This window comes from Sebastes fasciatus, chromosome 3 (genome assembly GCF_043250625.1).
Source record: "Sebastes fasciatus isolate fSebFas1 chromosome 3, fSebFas1.pri, whole genome shotgun sequence".
Classification (NCBI taxonomy): domain Eukaryota; kingdom Metazoa; phylum Chordata; class Actinopteri; order Perciformes; family Sebastidae; genus Sebastes; species Sebastes fasciatus.
In genome coordinates, this window is record NC_133797.1 from 31,320,547 (window position 1) to 31,340,832 (window position 20,286).

General features: G+C 40.6%; 1 protein-coding gene across 7 annotated transcripts in view; it reads left to right on the forward strand.

The window, feature by feature from the left end:
- Positions 1 to 20,286, forward strand: part of LOC141764746 (multiple PDZ domain protein) — a 46,906-nt gene that overhangs the window by 24,035 nt on the left and 2,585 nt on the right. For 3 of the 7 annotated variants that reach the window (XM_074630212.1, XM_074630217.1, XM_074630215.1), the window contains 23 exons: positions 2,019 to 2,321; positions 4,517 to 4,705; positions 5,297 to 5,474; positions 6,315 to 6,425; positions 6,822 to 6,887; positions 8,262 to 8,330; positions 8,811 to 8,910; positions 9,813 to 10,021; positions 10,431 to 10,522; positions 10,630 to 10,753; positions 10,960 to 11,052; positions 12,630 to 12,704; positions 12,783 to 13,112; positions 13,368 to 13,451; positions 14,100 to 14,293; positions 16,151 to 16,298; positions 16,417 to 16,488; positions 16,704 to 16,827; positions 17,323 to 17,366; positions 17,724 to 17,846; positions 18,745 to 18,876; positions 19,397 to 19,500; positions 20,139 to 20,262. In XM_074630212.1, coding sequence (XP_074486313.1) covers positions 2,019 to 2,321; positions 4,517 to 4,705; positions 5,297 to 5,474; positions 6,315 to 6,425; positions 6,822 to 6,887; positions 8,262 to 8,330; positions 8,811 to 8,910; positions 9,813 to 10,021; positions 10,431 to 10,522; positions 10,630 to 10,753; positions 10,960 to 11,052; positions 12,630 to 12,704; positions 12,783 to 13,112; positions 13,368 to 13,451; positions 14,100 to 14,293; positions 16,151 to 16,298; positions 16,417 to 16,488; positions 16,704 to 16,827; positions 17,323 to 17,366; positions 17,724 to 17,846; positions 18,745 to 18,876; positions 19,397 to 19,500; positions 20,139 to 20,262 — 3,088 coding nt within the window. The remainder of the gene's footprint in view (positions 1 to 2,018; positions 2,322 to 4,516; positions 4,706 to 5,296; positions 5,475 to 6,314; positions 6,426 to 6,821; positions 6,888 to 8,261; positions 8,331 to 8,810; positions 8,911 to 9,812; positions 10,022 to 10,430; positions 10,523 to 10,629; positions 10,754 to 10,959; positions 11,053 to 12,629; positions 12,705 to 12,782; positions 13,113 to 13,367; positions 13,452 to 14,099; positions 14,294 to 16,150; positions 16,299 to 16,416; positions 16,489 to 16,703; positions 16,828 to 17,322; positions 17,367 to 17,723; positions 17,847 to 18,744; positions 18,877 to 19,396; positions 19,501 to 20,138; positions 20,263 to 20,286) is intronic. The other 4 variants (XM_074630214.1, XM_074630213.1, XM_074630216.1 and 1 more) reach the window with 4 other exon arrangements.

Sequence of the window (20,286 nt, forward strand, 5' to 3'; positions counted from 1 at the left end):
GAAATATCTCTGAATAATTCATCGCTCATCTCACCTTGAACAGTGCGCTTCTGAATAAAAGAGCGTTTTAAGGAGCCTCTCATAGATGCACACCACAAAACACACACACATACACATGCATTCTGTCTTTCCCTATCAGCCGCACACACATGCTCTTACTGCCTCCTCCTGACAGCACTGCAGACAAACTAACAGAGAGTGGAGGCAGATGAGTTGCTTTGGCAGCCTCAGAATAAGACAGACATAGAAGGGTGAGGGCTTGTCACTATCAAACCGCCTCTGTTGAGACACGACAGGCTGTCCACATGGCTCAGTCACAACAGCTTAGCGTGGAAGACCTCCATATTCAATCTGCCACCATGAGAGGAACTGGCTCTTTCGGCGGATTCAAACAGCATGTCTGCTGGTAGCGTCACACAAGAATGGAAGTTGGAAGACGGGGGTGGGGGTGGGGGGGCTTTAATGACGTCCTTGACACTTTATTTAAATGACAGTGTTTACGTTAGAGCTTAAATAGATCCCTGCTTATGCAAAACACATTCTTTATTATAAATGTTGTGTTTCAGAAACTCTACATATACGGTGTCTATGCTATACATACAGAGCACTTAAAAAGATTTGACATGTTAGACAGCAGCCTTAAAGTAAGTGGTTGTTTATTGATTGTTTTTCAGGTCTGCGATACATAAAAAAACAAGTGCATTATTAATTGCTAATTGATTACTAATGATGATTAGAATTATTTTGCATTATTAAACACCGCCTCAGGTGCTTTCAGCTTTCCCTTCTCTTATTAATTGGTGCATAGTGGTAATGGTTAAAAATATAGACTGTATGTATAGATGGACGCGTCTCCATTTCCTCCCACTGTACAAAAGTGAAGCCAAAATATCCCGGATGCGAGCGCTGCCATCTTGAGATTTTGACGCCAAAGTCTGTGCAGTAGTGATTGGGGGGGTCTGGAGCCGTGGTATCGAGGTCCCGCCCACACTCCCGCACGAGCCAATCACGAGTAGTGCACGGTTGCAGCTTGCTAGCGTGAGCCACCTAGCTGCTACGTTAGCACCATGATAGCGTTTTGGCTAGAAAGACACAACAACTAACCATAATATCTCTATAACTACATTTATGATCAAATTGGCACATGTTCTATTACACAGACTCATGACGGTTAAGGAAAGTTAATGTTGCATCTCCTTTCTCATACAATTCCCAAGCCTCTGGCTTTGCGACTACTCAGAGCAGCTGTCAATCATGACGTCTCACCTCCTTTTTATAGCATCAAATAACTAATTAAAACCAAACTTATCAGAACACTTGAACATACATCAGCGTGATAAGAACTACCTAAAATGACAGAAACCATCTTTGGGAAAAAATGCATTGATTTGTACTCTGACTTCTTAGTTTGGCCCATGTCCCATCTGCTAACATGGAGGGGGCGGGACTTATGACCTATACTGCAGCCAGCCACCAGGGGGCAATCAAAATATTTTGGCTTCACTTTTGGGGAGCTGTCATGACGTCCATCTTTATACACAATCTATGGATAAAAACTGTCTAATGATGTAAATGTGAAATCCAGATTGTCACCAAAATCAAATCGCCTCATGATTGGTCTGACTACTTGGAGTTAACTTAAACCATTTTTTTAGATATTAACTACCAAACAGATAAGAATTTGACATTTTTTAAAATATGCTCATCTCATCTAGCTCTCAATAAGAATGGTGAATAAGAGAATCTTCTAAAATGTCAGACTGTTCCTTTAAACCATAACGTTTCATTATTCCCTCCTTCATTGACTGACATAATAATCCATCTGTCCTGTATAGAAACCATTCACTGAGTGCCATGCCATTTGTCTCGTTCCTTGTCATCCTATTAGTCATTGTTTGGTGCTGAAAGTTAAATAAATGTGCAGATGTGAAAACAGAGTGATGGGAAATCATATTAACATTTCAAATGTTTTCACCCCGCCCCTACACTTCTTTTCCCACATTCCCCCTATGTCCCAGCATAACCTATGTCCCAGCCCGTCAGGTGGATGACCACCGTACCCGTCTGTGTTTACCCCCTCTGGCATCCATCGGAGCAGACAGCGCCTCTTCCTCGCCTACCCCACTGACTCCTTCTCCAGAACCGGCCAGATCCCCCGGTCCAGTCAGAGCTGCAGCTCCAGATCCAGCTTCATCCATCCTCAAACCCTCTGCCTCAGTCAAATTTAAAGCTCCAGATCCAGAGGTAGTCAGAGCCGCTGCTTCATCCAAAGCTCCATTCAGAGGCCTAGTCCCTACCATCACCCCGGCCCCAGACTCAAGGTAATGTAAGACCCAGAGGTCTCAGCCTAATATTTATGGCCACCTAATCCCTACTCAGGCCCCAGAGTGCAAGATAAACCTGTCTCAGGGTTTATTAGACTTCAAGGCTCCAGCTTTATTACATGTTGATATGTTTGCTGCAGAGGATTCGGACTATGAAATACACTCTATACATTCTGCTTGTTGTGGGTTCTGTGTCTTAACCCTCAGGCTTTTTGTTTTTACAGCAGACTAGGGTTTTATTACTGCAACACATCACACATTTCAGTTACCCAGCAGCTTAAGTCATACTAATTATTATATGACACTTTAATTAACCGTATCCATGAAGGAAACAATGTGTCTCAGTGTGCCACCAGCTCAGTTTGAGTCTCTTCCAGTCCGTATTTTCTCCTCTCCATTCTTCTCTGTGGTAAAGGCAAAAGCTTCTCTGAATGTTGAATCTCTGAGTTATATTTAGCTGTTCGCTTATGGATCTCAGTGCTGACTGTCAGCGAAAATGAATTGTTTCGCTTCTGTCTATCCCTGCTTTCGCTCCATCTTCTTGCCTCCTCCCTCCCTCACTCCCATTTCTCTCCGCAGCCTTTTCTTCACTCTTATCTTTCAGTACGTTGTCTTTGTCTCTTCCTCTGCTATACTTCTGTCTTGACTCTTTGTGTCTCCATCTGTCTCTCATCTCTCTCTCTCTCTCTTTCTCTCTCTCTCTGGTCTTTTTCCCTTTACCTCATTTTCCCTCTCCTCCCTGGCATGGTCCTATCCCCCCTCTCCTGGCCGCTCTCTTTCAACACTGGTGGAACCATTTGTTCTGCCCTCTTCTGTAACTGAACTGGCTATAGGCTCCTGCTGCGCAGATAGCACCACTATCACTCACCTCCATGGGCTTATTACAGCCCTCCACCGTTAAATATATTCATGAAAAATTCTCTCTCCTTCTCTACCTCTTTCTTTCACACTCACACACACACACATACACATACACATATACCGTGTATATATACAGAGATACTGTGTAGATATATACACACACACACACACACACACACATACTGTAAAGACACTACCTTACTGTGACCTCGCTGGCAGAAAATGTGTATTTTTCGGGTCTATTTGCACTTAAAGCAGTGTAACTTCTCAAGGCCTGCCAATATAAATCGCTATTGGCCATGTGTCACAGTGTGTCAGAAAAAAAATAACAAAGTACGCCAAGATACCTTGTTATCCGCAGCCGTTCTGTGAGTGTTATGTAGGCGAATGCTACTGAACTCACAGAGGAAGAGCCACAATTAACGCTTATTTTCACTAAGGATTCATCCGTAGATTATCTTTTAATTTTAATTATGAAAACTTAATTATGAAACCCGAAGACATTCAATTTACAATGACAGAAAACAGAGAAAAAGCAGCAAATCCTCACATCTGAGAAGCTAGAATGAAGAAATATTTGGCATTTCATATTGATAATTGACTGCAGTGATTAAAAGATGATTGCCAGTTCATTTTCTGTAAATGGACCTATCGATTAAATAGATTAATTTAATGCACATTTTTTCTGAATAAAACTCCTGAGGAAAATTATGACATTTGGACTATGATGTACATCATCTTTCTTTAATGAATAAAACTTGTCAGTTTTGTCAACATAAATAAAGTGATGACATCCTGACGGATTCGCCAAATGAATGCAGATACATTATATGTTTTTTTTTTGTAATGACTTAATTAATAATAAGAAATAGATGTTTTTTTATTGTGGTTAAATAAATGTAATTTATGGTGTTGTTAGATTGCTGCTAGACTGCTCCGTTAATGCAGGTGTGGGCCTCCAACTGATGTTGTTTTTGAAAGGCTAAACTCCAACAAATATGGATTGAAGCAGAATATTTCGTTAGATTTTGCCACTAAGTAGCAAAAAAATACATATTTTTAAAAAGTTACATACATAGTTAGTTATATACAGACTTTTCTATAAATTATCCAGTAAGTGTGTTATTATGGTTAGTTATATATGAGCAAACCTAAGTTTGACAACCTCAGAGCAGACAAATCCTGGCGCGCCCCCTGTGATCTTTGGTGCCCCCCTAAGGGAAGCCCGGATCCCAGGTTGGGACCCACTGATGACTATACATAATCATCAGGTTTTCCATTTAACATCATACATTGATATTATTTCTGTTTGCATGTTTTTTCGCCATCAGTTGGCAGATTCCAAAGTCTCTCGCTCACAAGAAGAAGGAGAACGGAAAAGAAGTTGGAGAGATTGTTGAGTCGAAAAAGGACCAGAGTAGCGCAGATGGGAAAGTACCACAGCTGGAGGTGCACGGTAAAAATGAAGGACAAGAAGAGCTTCATTCTCATACCACAGTTTCTTGGGATCAACCTAGAAGGTTAGTGAATCAGTGTAACAATGCCCTTAAGATTTTATTCAGATTTTCCATTTTTTCTGCCCTTTCTTTTTTCAAACCCCTGCCCATCATGCCCTTCATCCTCTCTCTGCCAGAGGAGGCTTAGCACAATCCTAGTGTGCTCAGGTTATGTTCACAGCAGGGGGAGAGCAGCACAGCGCAGACTCAACACGCTCACATTTCTTAGGCCCAGAGAAACCGACTGTTTTCACAACCTGTATTTATCGCATTTATGACTGCATCCCGCTTAGATAAATCACATAAGCCGCACTGCATGCATGCATGCAAAGACCAGCTTCTGTGTGTGTGTCTCCCTGGCAGGTATAATATTCTATTGTTTTGAGACTTATCCGAAGCCCTAAGCAGCGGAAAGAGGCTGAAAGAAATATAAAAAAGCATGCCCATTGGATTAATTCTCCTTCTTGTGCATTTCTGAAGTAATGTTTCATACCAAGTAGGTCCTCATCAGGCAACACAGAGAACATGTATTCATCATACCCATGGCGTAAGGAGGATTTTCAGCTCTACGATGTGTGTGTGTGGATGTTCCTTGTATCCTGCTTTGTGTTCCAGTGTGCGGCTGACTCGAGCGCCGGGCCAGTCCCTGGGTATCAGCATAATGGGAGGCAGAGGCATGGGCCGGAGACTGAGCAGTGGAGAGATGATGAGGGGAGTCTTCATCAAGCACATCAGCCCCGACAGCCCGGCAGCACATAATGGCACCCTCCGGACTGGAGACAGGATACTAGAGGTGTGTGTGTGTGTGTGTGTGTGTGTGTGTGTGTGTGTGTGTGTGTGTGTGTGTGTGTGTGTGTGTGTGTGTGTGTGTGTGTTTATATACTGTATAAGAGTCTGTGAGTGGTAGAGAGACTGAAAAGTAGTGTGTGTTTGCTGCACGTGTTCATACCTTGTATAATGTACACTGTGTGTGTATTGTGGCTGTACGTGCATTGCGGCATCTGTCGTATAGAAAGATGATGATTTGATGATAATGTGTTACAGTAATGAACAATCCTGTTGCCTAAATAACCATAACATGCTATTCACTCCAACCCATTACATACTGCAGGTCCACTGTTCAGCCTTAATGTCGTTATGCAATACAGGATTGCACAGTGCAATGCAATTGTACCCCCTCCATGCCACACACACACACACAGACACACACAGGTGTTTTAGGTGCAATAGTTCCTCATACAAACTAGCGCAAACTGTAATTGGGCAATTCACCTTACTGTGTCTTGCCTACAAATATCTTATGTGCAGTATATTTGAATTACAATAATGGCGAAATCTGTTAAAAGAGATTCATTTAATCTAAAATCTGTGACAAAAGAACTCGTGAAACATTTTATTTGGCACTATTTGACCATTAGATATTAGAAAACGTATCATTAGACATCAGATTTTGCCACATTGTTTCCACCAAGGTAGCCATCTCTTTAATATCTGTGGCTGTATTAGGTCACTGCAGACTATGGTGTAAATTATCACATGACTGTGACTCCTTGCTTTTTCAGGTAATTTCACAGGATCAGCCTAATGTCATTTGGTTCAATATTTGCTTTGTGTGTGTGTTGACTCGGCCAAGGTGTGCGGTGTGGACCTACGAGATGCTAGCCATGAGCAGGCGGTGGAGGCCATCCGCAGGGCCGGAGACTCTGTGATCTTCCTGGTCCAGTCTGGACAACACAGATCTCAGGTACTGCAGAAAACAGCCTGAAAAATAGTACATTTCTATTGGTTTACAAATACATTGTGCAATGTATAACCAGGTATGCATACATTACATTGTGTAGCATTGGAGTCCCTTGATGCCGCAGTTTATTTCGCACTGAATCTCAATACTCAGCAAATGCAAAGCAAAGGTGCAGTGTATATTCTGTTGGACAACTCCATCAGAAGTTTCAGCAGTGTTTTCGCGTGGGAGTTTGTAGCATTACAGTGTGATGTCCTCTGGATACAAAGCATATTGAACAAAGTTATCTTTGACAGATATCTAGTATATACTGGATGCATCATTTGAAGCATCTGTGGTATGTTTCACATTTATATAGATGTTTATCCTCCTTCTCTGCACCTTTTGTTTCGCCCACAGTCCCCTATGCTTACCAACCATGAGAGACTAACTCCAACACCGCAGTCTAACTCACACAGCAGCAAGGTAACACTGTTCTACTAGATACTTTGAGCTTCACACTGCTGTTTGCTCTTAAAAAGAGACTCCAGCTTTGAGATAATGATTAGGGATGCACCGATCTGACTTTTTATGACGCGATAGCGATACCTGGGTTTTAGGTATCGGCCGATACCGAGTACCGATCCAATACCAGTGTTTAATTAATAAGCTGTATGCCTCACTGTGTGGAAGTGACTGGGATCATTCTTTTATGTGCAAGGAAACATCAGGCTTGACTTAAACATTGTTTTCCTAACTTAAAACAAAATGTAACAAATAAATACAAAAATATAAACTTACTGAATTGTTATTGTGAAGCAAATTTTCATAAAGGCCAAACGGCGATATTGCAACTTCCGTGTCCGTCACGTGATGCCATCGGGCCCAAAAATACTTTTTCCCATAGACTTACATTGTGAAAGAGACGTCCGTAAATCAGCGGATCATTTTTTTTTTTTAGGTAAATCAGCTTCCGAGTATGAACACTTGAATAGCCCTTATTTAAATCATTAGGTCCTAAAAGTTGTAAAATGCACTCTTAGCCGAATCCAGAGTTATTTCCCTTCATCCGTTCATGTGAATGAGCTCCAGATCGAGGCTGGATCGAGGGCTGGGAGGTGGGGTTAAAGAAAACGCTACTGCGCCTGCTCTATGGGCCAAATGGATGCTGAAGATTGCCGGATGATCCGGGTACTTTAGCACTCGGCAGTTGAGCCATTTTGGCTTCATGCGCCACTGAGCAACTCATATAGGAATGAACAAATGAATTTATACATCCATGTGCACCAGCATCTAGGTAAAAAAAATCTTCAAAATTAACAGGAATTACAAGAAGTGTAAACCTTTTTAATGCAACAAAAAACAGGTCAAAACTTAACAGGAATTCAAATTCCACCATATAATTTGGATAGTATATAAACATGGAATTTAATTGATCGTCCCCATTTGCAGCGATACCCAGCTATTTGAATCCTTATCGGCCTGATATCTGATATCTGTTTTGGAATCGGTGCATCCTTAGATTGTATAGTATATCAAATTATATATATATATATGTGTGTGTGTGTGTGTGTGTGTGTGTGTGTGTGTATGTGTGTACCGCCCTGCAAAGCTACACAGATGACAAGCTGTGAAATCATTTTCTCAGTTTCTGTTCCCACACAGTTCCTGATGTTTGGCTGTGTATGGCTGTAGCGTATAGAGAATGAGATGTATATACACTATATTATATATATGGAGGGATGAGTCATTAACACCTACATGGTTTTCCAAAAAGCATGAAGGAGGTTTGAAGGTTTTTTTTGAGAGGTAGATTGCTGTGTTATAGGACTATATCTGTGTTTCCCCTCATGATCGTAGGAAGCAGAGACTCTCAGTCTGTTCCTTAGTGTCTCCCCTACAAACCCCTTCACTCCCACCCCCTTTAAGGTAGGTACATCGGTTGTGTGCGTGTGTTTGCGTGTGTTATCATGGGTATGCAGCATCTTAAAAGCAGCCTTGCATTAGCATTTGCACTAAGCCAACTTCCAAAAACTTAATTAACGTGCATATTTGTAGATAGAACCCTTGTAGTTCAAAGTCCCTTGCAGCTACCTTGTTTGTTTAAACCCTTTGTTTTTCTCTTTGGTGGAGATGCATAACTCCCTAAATAGACAGTGTGCATTCTTTTGAAGTTATTTTTCCATACACTTGTAAGTTGGTTACAAAATAATGCATGATTCTGGTCATCTTTCATGTTATTTTTAGCTGACATTAAAACTGTGTTCATTAATTCACCCTGTTCGTCAGTTTTCCCAACTGCTACATCAAGCACACTGAACAAGCCTCAGGGGTAGTCCAACTCATGCCTGAAGGACCCCTGAGGCATCTCCAACTCTGCCTGTTCAATAATGCAAAACTTCTCCCAAGGTACCTTCGCCGACATCCGATAGAACGGATAGAAGAAGCCCCATAACCGTCGCAACACCAATCACAGCGGCAGCTGGAGATGAGGACGATACCGGCAGGAGTAAGTCTGCACCATAAAGACGTCACACAGACTCACACAGGGATCCTTTAAAGCCCCCCAGGATAAGAAGCTGTGTGGCGATTTTAGTGGAGCGGCCACCTTCACACAGTGCAGATCACGTGATGCCCTCTGGCCTAGAGAGACTTTGTGCTACACACTTCCATTACAAAAGAAAAAGCTGTAATACTCAAATAAAAATGTCATCTCACACACATTCAGAAATTATACTTTGAATGATCACAATTTTGGTATTTAAAGGTCCGTTATTTGAAAGCCACCAAGAGGTTTCATTCAATGCCGGAGCGAGGCGGTTTCACTGTTATTCATATGCTAATTAGAGTCTTTCACACCTCCACAACACCGCTTTGGTTTGCTTTATGCACTTATGGTATTAAAAGCACCCTGTGGAGTTTTCTTGTAAACAAACAGCGTAATTCTGTTTACATTCAGTATTGCTCATCGAAATGCATTGTGTGTATCCTTGAGGTCTAACAAATGTGTTGAATAAATTTTTTTTACTCATCATAAAACATTTTGAGAGCAGATTTTTCTAAAAAGCCTGTACACCATCAGACCGACACATACGGGTACACAGTGTCCGGATATTGCTTTCCAGACTTCTATACATACTTGATTGAAACACTACTAAGTGTTGTCTGTAAATAACCAACATGTTAATGATAATTGTTCAATCTACAGGCTGAGATTTAGTCTGAGACGACAATGTAAATAGATACAGACATGCACACAGACAAATTGCGGCATCACACACTCGCACGAGTTCCTCCGGGGTTTAATGCTTCCTCTCCACATGAAGTGTCAGTCATAACATGTAGCAGTCCGCACTTTTTTTCTGGCTCACCCGTCATATCCTCCTCCTTGTTAACTCTTGTCTCTCCTAGAAAAGATGCTTCAGCGTTATGGCAGCCTGTCTGGGAAGCTCCATATGATTGAGCTGGAGAAGGACCCTGCTGCTCACGGCCTGGGAATCGGCCTCTCTGGGAACAAGGACGGTTCCAGGGCCCGCATGAGTGTCCACGTGGCGGACATAGACCCTCAGGGACCTGCTGGTTTGGACGGGAGGATTCGGATTGGTGACGAGCTACTAGAGGTAAGGAGGAATGGGAACAGAAAGGGGCAATCAGTCAGGAGGGTTGAGATTAACAGATGGGAGAGTTTTTAGGGAGGCAAGAAGGGTTGGAATCCTAGAGAGAGACAAAATATCAGAGTCAAAATTGAGAGCAGCAGAGAGAGAGCAGTGGGTTGTGGGTTGGAGGCATGGATGAGTAGAGAGCGTCGAGTGCCTGCACAGTAGATTTATCAGACAAATTACCATTTGAAGGATGGTTGGTGCTGGGCTGGTTTTTCTCGCGATGAGCAACCGTGTAATAGAGATGATGAGGAAGAGGAGAGGCTGACGGCTGAGAGGGGGAGTCAGAAGAATATGGCAGATTTATGTGGAGGTGGATGAGATAAAGGAAATGTTTGGTGAGGAGACAGTAACGTGATTTTTCTCTCAGATCAACGGTCAGATCTTGTACGGCCGGAGTCACCAAAACGCCTCGACCATCATCAATAACGCTCCATCTAAAGTCAAGATCATTCTCATCAGGTACTTTTCTGCTTGTATTTGCAGTTCTCCCAAACTTTAAACAAACACAGGATATACAGTGTAGGTTGTTTTTGATGATAATATCAGATTTGGTTTTGTTTTACTAGGAATAAAGCAGGTCAAACGGCACAGGGATCCACAACAGAGAGCGAGGACACAGTCGACTCCCAGACGGACTCTGCCGAGCGTGGAGGATTATCCAGAGACATCCAGCACATCATCCTACCTCAGGTGAAATACCTTCAGTAAATCTTGGCATTAACCATTGTCAGGCCTCCAGATGCACAGCTCAAGCAAACCGGTTGAGTGATAGCAGACTGTTATTGTAGCAAAAACACGTCTCGATACTAGAGAGAATATGATGACCTACCCACATCGTTGTAAATATGATATTAGCTATTTGCTTCACTAACTCTTTTTTTTTTATCTCCCTCCAGGATCACACAGGTCTTGGCCTCTGCCTGGCACAGGGGGAGTCCAAGGAAGGAGCGGTGGTCAGGTCCCTGATCCAGCACGGCACTGCCAGTAAGGTGTGACATCATCAGTAGCACCATCATAACCTTCAACATCTTCATCAAAAACAAAAACACTTTATAATCACCATCATTAATAGAGGGAAATATAGTTAATTAAACTTTGGTTAATAGTTATTTTACTATTAACAAACAATGAAATGATGATAATGTTTACGTATTATTAGTAATGCTATAATTTATGTTATTTTAACAGTTAATTGTTGCACACAGTATGACATTTTATATACTATATTAAGTATTTGTAAGTGATTACTAAATAATTTGCAAACCATCAAGAAATAGTTTGTAAAACATATATAAGCATTACAAAACTAGATGGACCAGATGTTGGTAACACATTGTTAATGGTTAATAACTGGTTTGTAAACTGTCTATAAACATTATTTAGATGGCTATTATAAAGTTACAATTGATGATTATAATACCCTGTTAAATGGATAATAAATACTTTGTAAAGCATCTAAAAAAAGTATTTAGATAGATAGTTGATACTTTATCAATGGTTAATAATTGGTTTCTGGTCCATCTATCTATGTTAAGTTTATAGATGTTTTACAAACAATTTCTTAAATGTTTACAAATTATTTTATTTTATTTTATTAACATGCTATAATGTACGTTACAATAAACGGTTAATCGATATTTTACTAATGTAATTGTTATCGTCTCTTATCAGCTATGACACAATATATAATATATGAACTAATTATTTCGTATTACACAAACTAGTGATAAAATAACATCAGTTATAGCATTACTAATAATAAGTAAACATTATTAATTATCAGTTAATTGTTTGTTAACAGTAGAACAACTATTAACTAAAGTTTAATTAACTATCAATTTACCATTTATTAATGATGGTTATAAAGTGTTACCCAAAAGGGAGTAAAAAGTACAATATTGACCTCTGAGATGTAGTTGAGTTGAAGTATAAACTACTGTAGCATAAAATGGTAATACTCAAGCAAAGTACAAGTAGTTGATTAAATGTACTTCGTTACATTCCACCACTGCATTTTATCATAACCTCACGAAAGTGTCCAGAATAAATTCCCGAATAACATATACTTTTTTTTAGATTATTCTCTGTGTACTCTGTTTTTAGTTTTTTTCTTATGAGGAGCGTCGTCTCAGTGATTTCAGGCTTCATCACAGACTTTAGAATTAATTCAGGTTGCACATAATTTCATCTGCATCTAACAAGCCTCCATGGCCTGACTGTAACTTTGGCAATCAATAATAATCAATCATGAAAAAGAGGCATGAATGAGCACCACATTACAGTACGATACTCACGGCTGTAAACTGCTCTAATCTCTTGGTATTCCTGGTAATATTTAAACTATTTATAGTAATGTTGAGATGATGGTTGCCGTGTTTTAAAGTGATGTCGTCATTTACTAATAAGCTTTCATGTAGGGCCCCGGGTAGCAATTATTCAGATATTTGTCCAGAGGCTGTGTTTGATTTTTAATCTTACTTCCTCTCCATCCTTCTGTTGCATTCACTTTCATAAATTTTTTTTTGCTTATCTTCCATTTTTTATTCATGTTTCTGTCTGGGTGCAGGATGCAAGGATAAAGGTTGGAGACATAATCATAGCAGTGGGTGATGAACCTTTGTCAGGACTGTCAATATCCCAGGTACACACACACACACAGACACACACAAGGTCAAGCTGATTTAATGATTTATGACTCACCTGTCTTTTCTGTATTCAGGTGTCCAGTTTGATTCTCAAACACCGGGTCACTGTCAATCTCTCCATCAGCCGTGAGAGTCTCTCCTCCTCTTCTTTTCCTCTACCTCCCCCGACATCTCTTTCCCATCCCTGCCCTCTCTCTCCTGCTTCCATCCCTGTCTCCTCCTCTTCATCACTCAATGCCACGCAGACCTCTCCCAGCGGGTGCTCTGATTTGCTCGGAGCAGCTCCCACATCTCCTGACCTCCTGAGCTGCCCAGTCGTGGCTGGCAGAGAAACCACTATCGAGTTTTGTAAAGGAAGTGTAGGCCTGGGCCTCAGCATTGTAGGAGGATGTGACACTCTGCTGGTGAGAGCAGCCAATTGATATTTGATATCAACATTTAATTTAACACACATCAATCATCATTTTATCAGTCCTTAATAATTCTAAATAATTTGACAATATGGGTTTAAGTGTCCTTCACAATACGATGCATCTGCTCAGGCATTGTCAGTGAAAGTGGTGATGATGTATTGTGAAATACTAAGTAGTTAAGTGCTGATTATATTTAGCTGGATTGGATTATCTGTAATAATAAGTGTTTTGTGTTTCTTCCACTAGGGGGCAGTAATAATCCATGAAATAAATGATGGAGGCGCAGCACAGAGAGACGGGAGGATACAGGCTGGAGACCAGATATTAGAGGTATTATTATAGACACACAAACATACCTTTATCTATTCGTTTGGCTGAATCAGAGACAGTGTTTAGTGTTCATCCAAATCGGTTGTGATTAGATGGCATTCCATTATAGTTATATCATAAAGCATAATGCAACAAAATAAAACTAATTTAATTATTTATTGTTTCATTTCGGTGATCAAAATTAAAGTCAAGGCTTATATCTTTACTGCATCACTGTCCAGTGAATGCCATGTATCTCCATTTAAACAATATAACATATTGTAAATGCTGTTCTATTTAAATTTGTTTTATTTGTAAGGACAACACACATAAGTCAACATTTCTGTAAATGTGCCAGTGGTAGCCAGTCGGCTAAGTTTAAACTGCATTCCTTTGGCAAGATGTTCTGATGCCAATGAGGGGACAGGTTAAGACATTTTGTCATAAGACAATCTGATGGTGAAATGCACAAGATGGTGCACAAATCATGCAAAACATTGATTGTTCAAAGCAATAACTTGCTTGTAGTTTGATGCCATGTCCCTCAATGTAGCCGTTAATCACGATAACGCACTCCTTAGTCATTAGTTGTTGTAAAATCCATCTGCTGTTTGTGATAAACAAATACAGTTACTACTAACCTCCTGCATCTCTCTCACTTCCTCCCAGGTAAACGGTATAGACCTGCGACAGGCCACTCACGACGAGGCCATTGGCGTGCTGCGGCTCACCACCCAGCGTGTTCGCCTGTGTGTCTTCAGGCACCAGGAGGCCTACAGGGAGGAGGACCTGTGGGACGTCTTCAGCCTGGAGCTGAGGCCTCGTCCTGGAGAGGGGCTGGGCTTCACCACTGTGGGGAAGAGGTATATTCATGATGTTGTTTAACAAAAGACGAACATCAAAGTTTACCAGATTTGACTCTACTGTAGGTTAAATGACATGGGACACTGTAACCCTAGCAATGCCTCCTAAAGCCGGCCTAGATCTTACAAGGCCAGTTCTGCTATGAGATATTAGTTTAGAAAACAGTCACCACAAATTTGCATGGCAACTGTAAGCCAATGGAAGAGGTTGATGATGACGTCAATGTGATATCATCACCATCATCATTTGTGACATACTGTAAGTGCAAACACACCACCATTCAACCCTTGCGCCTGAATCATGCCACTATATAAAAAACAAGTGATTAATCACATTTATTACACAGCTTTGTTGAATACTCGATTCTGATTTGTCAATCATGGCGTTCTACGGTCTGTTATTTCTTTAGAGCAGACCGTCGCTATGTATGACAGACCGTTGCTATGGGCGCAGTTCTGATGTCGGGCTCTGACGGACCGTTTTTGTGTAAAATTATTGATTTCTTAAGTAAGTAGTCATGTAATAAGCGGGATAATGCAGAGCTAGCAGGTCATTGTTGTGAAAGAAACCCCTTCAGGGTGATGAGAGACCGTCTAGGACCGTCGCCCTGTCGGGAATTATTTCACAACAATGACCGGCTCGCTGTACATTTGTTGGTTCGGAAGTCAGTTGCCATTGCTGTTTCCAGCATGGCGTTTTTTTTAGAATGTGGCAATGTTTTTATAGTCAGCAAATCCAGAGACAATTGGACATCATGTTGATGTTTCAGTTAAAAATAACACTTCTGTCACTTGGTTTACGGCTGATCAGATGGTCCACAATGTACTTTTAATGTACACCTATTAATGAACCCTCTGAACTGAGCAAAGCTCACCAATCAGGTTCATGTGGTCTCTCCACACCTAAACCAAATTTGCAAGCTGGATATGTAAGTTTAACTTAACCACAGTCGTCCTCCTAATGTAAAAGTAATTTCTGTCAAGTCAATTTTATTTAAATAGCCCCAATATCACAAAACACAAATTTGCCACGGGGGGCTTTGCAGTCTGTGCAGCATACGACACCCTCTGTACTCTCGACCCTCGCTTCGGATAAGGAAGAACTCCCCAAACAAAAACCCCTTTAATGGGGAAAAATGGACGAAACCTCAGGGACAACAACTGAGGAGAGATCCATGATAATCTGTATGACAAAATGTGAACATACATGAAGAAAATGGATCCAGGATGGATCTCCACCCAGTAACCTGAAAAGAGGACAGGCTGCACAAACACATAAGAAGCAGAACTGAAGCTCATCATTCACACAGAAAGGAGAATGAAGAGAGAGTTCTTCATTTCAAAATATCAAACAGACTTCAAGCCCCGTTATCTACCTTCATTTGATAAGAAAAAAATTCATATCCAAATTCATATCTACAATTTCTTCTTCTTTTTGATGTAGTATCGGATGGTATTATTTGCTTTTATAAATGTTTGAAGTTGATTTTTTTTTCAACGCATTTTTGAAATCTTTTCGCTCTTTTATTAAATTACCAATTTCAGAGAGAAAAAAACAATTATTAACCGTACTATAGAGTCTTTTGAAATGTTTTGTATAGAGTGTATAATAATGAAATTACCTTCACGACAACAGTACTAAAGGTAAGTATCAGAAGAGGAGACTTCTGAGGCTTTCACTCAGAGGTCAGGGAGTCTGTAGCAACAGGGATCGTTATTATAAAAAAGAGAGGTGATAGATGCATAATTTGCACAATCGAGTGTGACGTTATGCAAAACAGCAGGAGTACAGGTCACATAATTCAGTCTACGAGTGCGGAACAGACACCGTTTTTGACCTCAGTTTTCTTTCAACAGTAATGACACGGGCATCTTTGTGTCAGATATCATCAAAGGAGGCGTAGCGGATTCAGATGGCAGGTTGCTGCTAGGTGACCAGATTCTGTCAATCAACGGGGAGGATGTCCGTGCAGCATCACAGGAACATGCACACAAACTTCTGCAGGTCGGACACATTCACACTTACACATACCAAGTCCATAAACAAATTAGTAGGGGGTTATACTATTTTGTTTTTTTAACAGATTTATCAATTTATGCGAAATGTCTCACTTTGCTCTCAGAGTTGCAGCGGAGCGGTCCTCCTGGAGTTGGCTCGGTTTAAAGCTGGCCTGCAGTACTCACAGCAGAGCCAGGTAAGCTGTTGTCTGTGTCTAATCCATGACAGGCTATCAAAGAAAATATAAAAATGTATGATGTCATCAGGTGTTGAATTTGCCTGTTTTGGATTTAGCTACGATCTATATTGTATTGAGAGTCCAGACTGAATCGGCTCAGTAATTTCACTGTTTTCTGTAATTCGACTATTGCTCGTTTGCAGTATTTTAACAATAGTACTTTGTGAAACTAGGAGTACTTTAAGTTGTGTTTCATCCAGAGCGAAGACTCTGACTGCTCCACCCTGACCCACTCAAGTGGATGTGATAGTTCCTTCAGCCACCAGAGGGAGACAGATAACAAGACAGGGAGCTACTGTGAGTCGCCCTCCTGTTCTCTCTCTCTCTCTCTCTCGCTCTCTGTATATATATCTATATATATGTATGTATGTATATGTGTATGTATATATTTATATATATATATATTTATATATGTGTGTGTGTGTATATATACAGTATATATATGCATCTATATATATAAATGTATGCATGTATATGTATGTATATGCATGTGTATCTGTATTTACAGAATGTATATACACATACATATATACACATATATATATAGAGAGAGAGTATACACATAAATATATATGTGTATATTTACATATACACATAAATATATATGTATACACTGTATATATATACACACACACACACACACACATATACATACATACATATATACATACATACTGTACATACATACATATATACGCATGCATATCCAATTTACTTTGAGTGGAGAGAGTGCTGTTAACATCTTCAAGCTGATTATGCAAACAGATCTCACATCTCTTTCTTCTCCCACAGCATTTCCAGACTACCCTGAGACCAGAAAAGTAATAATACAAAAGGTAAGGCATAAAATCGTGAAATAATAATAAATAATTCTCTTTATTAGTGCCCAATACTGTCTCGGAGAAACCGACTTTCAACATTTTATGTATATTTTCAGAAAGTCGGTATTTGGTTGTGACCCCTGAGAGCTTTTGTTCTTTTACTTCAAATGACAAACTCTAAATTAGATATAGATATATCCTCCTTACCTGGTTGGACCCCGGGCTTACATAACATTAGCTGTTTATCTCATGTGCAGAATCTGCCTTGTGAGTCACCAGTACTGTCTAACAGGGTCTACAACGTGTGTGTGTGTTTGTGTGTGTGTGTGTGTGTGTGTGTGTGTGTGTGTGTGTGTGTGTGTATCACCACAGGGTCCATGTGGCTCCCTGGGCATCAGTGTAGCAGGAGGAGTGGGCAGTCCCCATGACAACGTACCTCTTTTTATTGCTGCCATGGATACCAATGGACTGGCTGCCAAAACGCAGCAATTACAGGTGGGGAGTGAGTGCCGATGTCTGTGTGCCTGTCTGTGTATTATGGATTCATAATGTGCGGGGGCGGGGGGGCAGATCTGTTGTCATCACATTGTAAGGAGTCACCTCCTGTTTGAGGACAAAAAGTCAATCCTCACCAGGGTTAAACGTTCATTTAAGTGACATGACTTGATTTTAGGGTTAAGATTTGAATTATGTTTTTCTCAGGGTTTAAAAATGTCATACCATGTGATGTCTGTGCAACACGTTCTCATCCCAACTCGTCACATACTGACGCTTTGTCAGACCCCTCTGCGTCACTTTCCGGTCGCAGTAAACACATGCTTAATGTTGTGTATTAAACAAAAACACTTGCTTAGGTTCAGGCAACAAAACCACTTAGTTAGGTTTAGGAAAAAACAACATAGTTGAGCTTAAAAAAGTTTGTACAGCGCCCAACCTGTGTGTCTCTTTCGCTCTTTAAACTACGTCACCACAACACTATCTATGAGCATTTACTGTTGCCGCGGATGAGTTTACATTGTAGTTCATTGAAAGCCCGGTGCGTTTCATGCCACCGCTAGAGGGTGCCCTGTGCGTTGGTATCACACGCCGACGGCCATGACAAAGCCATCGTAAAGACAGACATACTGTACAAAACACAAAATGCATAGTACAGACTATAAAAATCAGAAATACATTCAGTATATATATATAGAGGCCATTCCAAGATTAGGAAAAGTAGCTCACTAAAAGCCCCAAAAAGAAAGGAGGACTTTATAAAAAGGAAAGAAAAGCTTTGTAAAGGTTGGGGAAGAGTTAGGGTTAGTTATGTAGCGGTGTTGGTTAAAATTAGGGTATGTCTCCTGGGAATGAATGTTCCGCAAGTCAATAAAATGTTCTTGCAAATTTACTGTAGAAGTACAAGTTTGCGTGTGTCCATCAGACAGGAGACAGGATCCTCAGTATCAACGACGTGTCCATGGAGGGAATGACTCACGTCCAAGCGGGAGACATGCTGAACAACACCACCGGACCCATCAGTCTGCAGGTAATGTCACAGTGAGACATAACAGTAGTTCATCTATAATGCCCGCGAGGCACAACGTTGCGATAATGTCAGCAACTTTTTGTTCAATGAACCATACCCTGCTTCCTCTCTAGGTCATTATTACGTTCATAAAACTCTCCGAGACATAATTACATACATAAAACCAGTCTTTAACAAGGAATAAAAATGAGATCGTTTCAGTCGTTCCCCTCGTTATCAGTGTTTTGCTGGTGAACACTACACTGTAATTTGTAACTCTGACACTGATTTAGCTGTTTGTCTTCATGTTAATAAGCCTCTGCAAAGACTTTTGTTGCAAGAGAGAAAAAGAGGTGTTTGTAAGGAGCTGAATTTCAGTTCTTGACAAGTACATTGTGTGTAAAAAAAAAAACAGACGGTTTTATATTTGTATTACTCCACTGTATTAACATTGGGACAGGCATGGCTGTGTTTATTACAGCAGTGGGATATCAGATTAGTGTCAGATTGTGTATGTGTGTGTGTGTGTGTGTGTGTATAGGTGGCAGCGGGTTCAGGTGGGTGCAGCACAAAGGAGCACAATGATGTGCATGCGTGGTCGTCAGGCCAGCCCAGCAGCCTGCCCCGCTTTCACAACAACCTCTGGTAAGAATCAGTTTCCTGACAGTCTCCTGCTGTTGTACTTCATGATATTACGTTGGTTCCCTCCTGGTTTATTCACCGAATGAGGACAATGGCAGACCCCTGTTCCCTTGACAATAATGAGAAAGTGAAGCCACTGAGACAAGAATATTTCTCGTGATTTGAATTATGCTTTGTTTTCAATACTTTTTTTCCAGGCAATTTCCGCTAAAAATGACAATTTCTTTGTGACAATTCATTGTGAAAATAACACTGGGTTTTCTGACAGCTTATCAAACTAAATAATACATTTGAATGTGCTATAAAACTTCAGAAACTGACTGACATTTTAATCAAGGAAATGGTTAATTGAAAGAAGTACATTAATTACTAGTAAAAGTAATTATTTGTAACCTAATTCATTTATTATTCAAGAAGGTTGAGAAACTGTGTTCTTGAATATGACACTCAAAACTCTGTAATAATTCATCACATTTAACCATACAGCACGTTAGAAAGTCACCTCTCTTTTCTCACCTATTGTCTGTCCTGGTGAGATGAAACACTTCTTTCATAAACAAACACACAGTATAGAGCAGAGCTAGTGCAGCACTAACACGGTCAGCAACACACCTCTATTGTTTTACATCCTATTCCCGCAGTGCTCGCACATATAAGACCATCACTCTAGAGAGAGGCTCCTCAGGTCTGGGCTTCAGCATCGTAGGAGGGTTCAGCAGCCCTCATGGAGACCTGCCCATCTACATCAAAACGATCTTCAACAAGGTGAGTGAACGTCCTCCTGGCAGA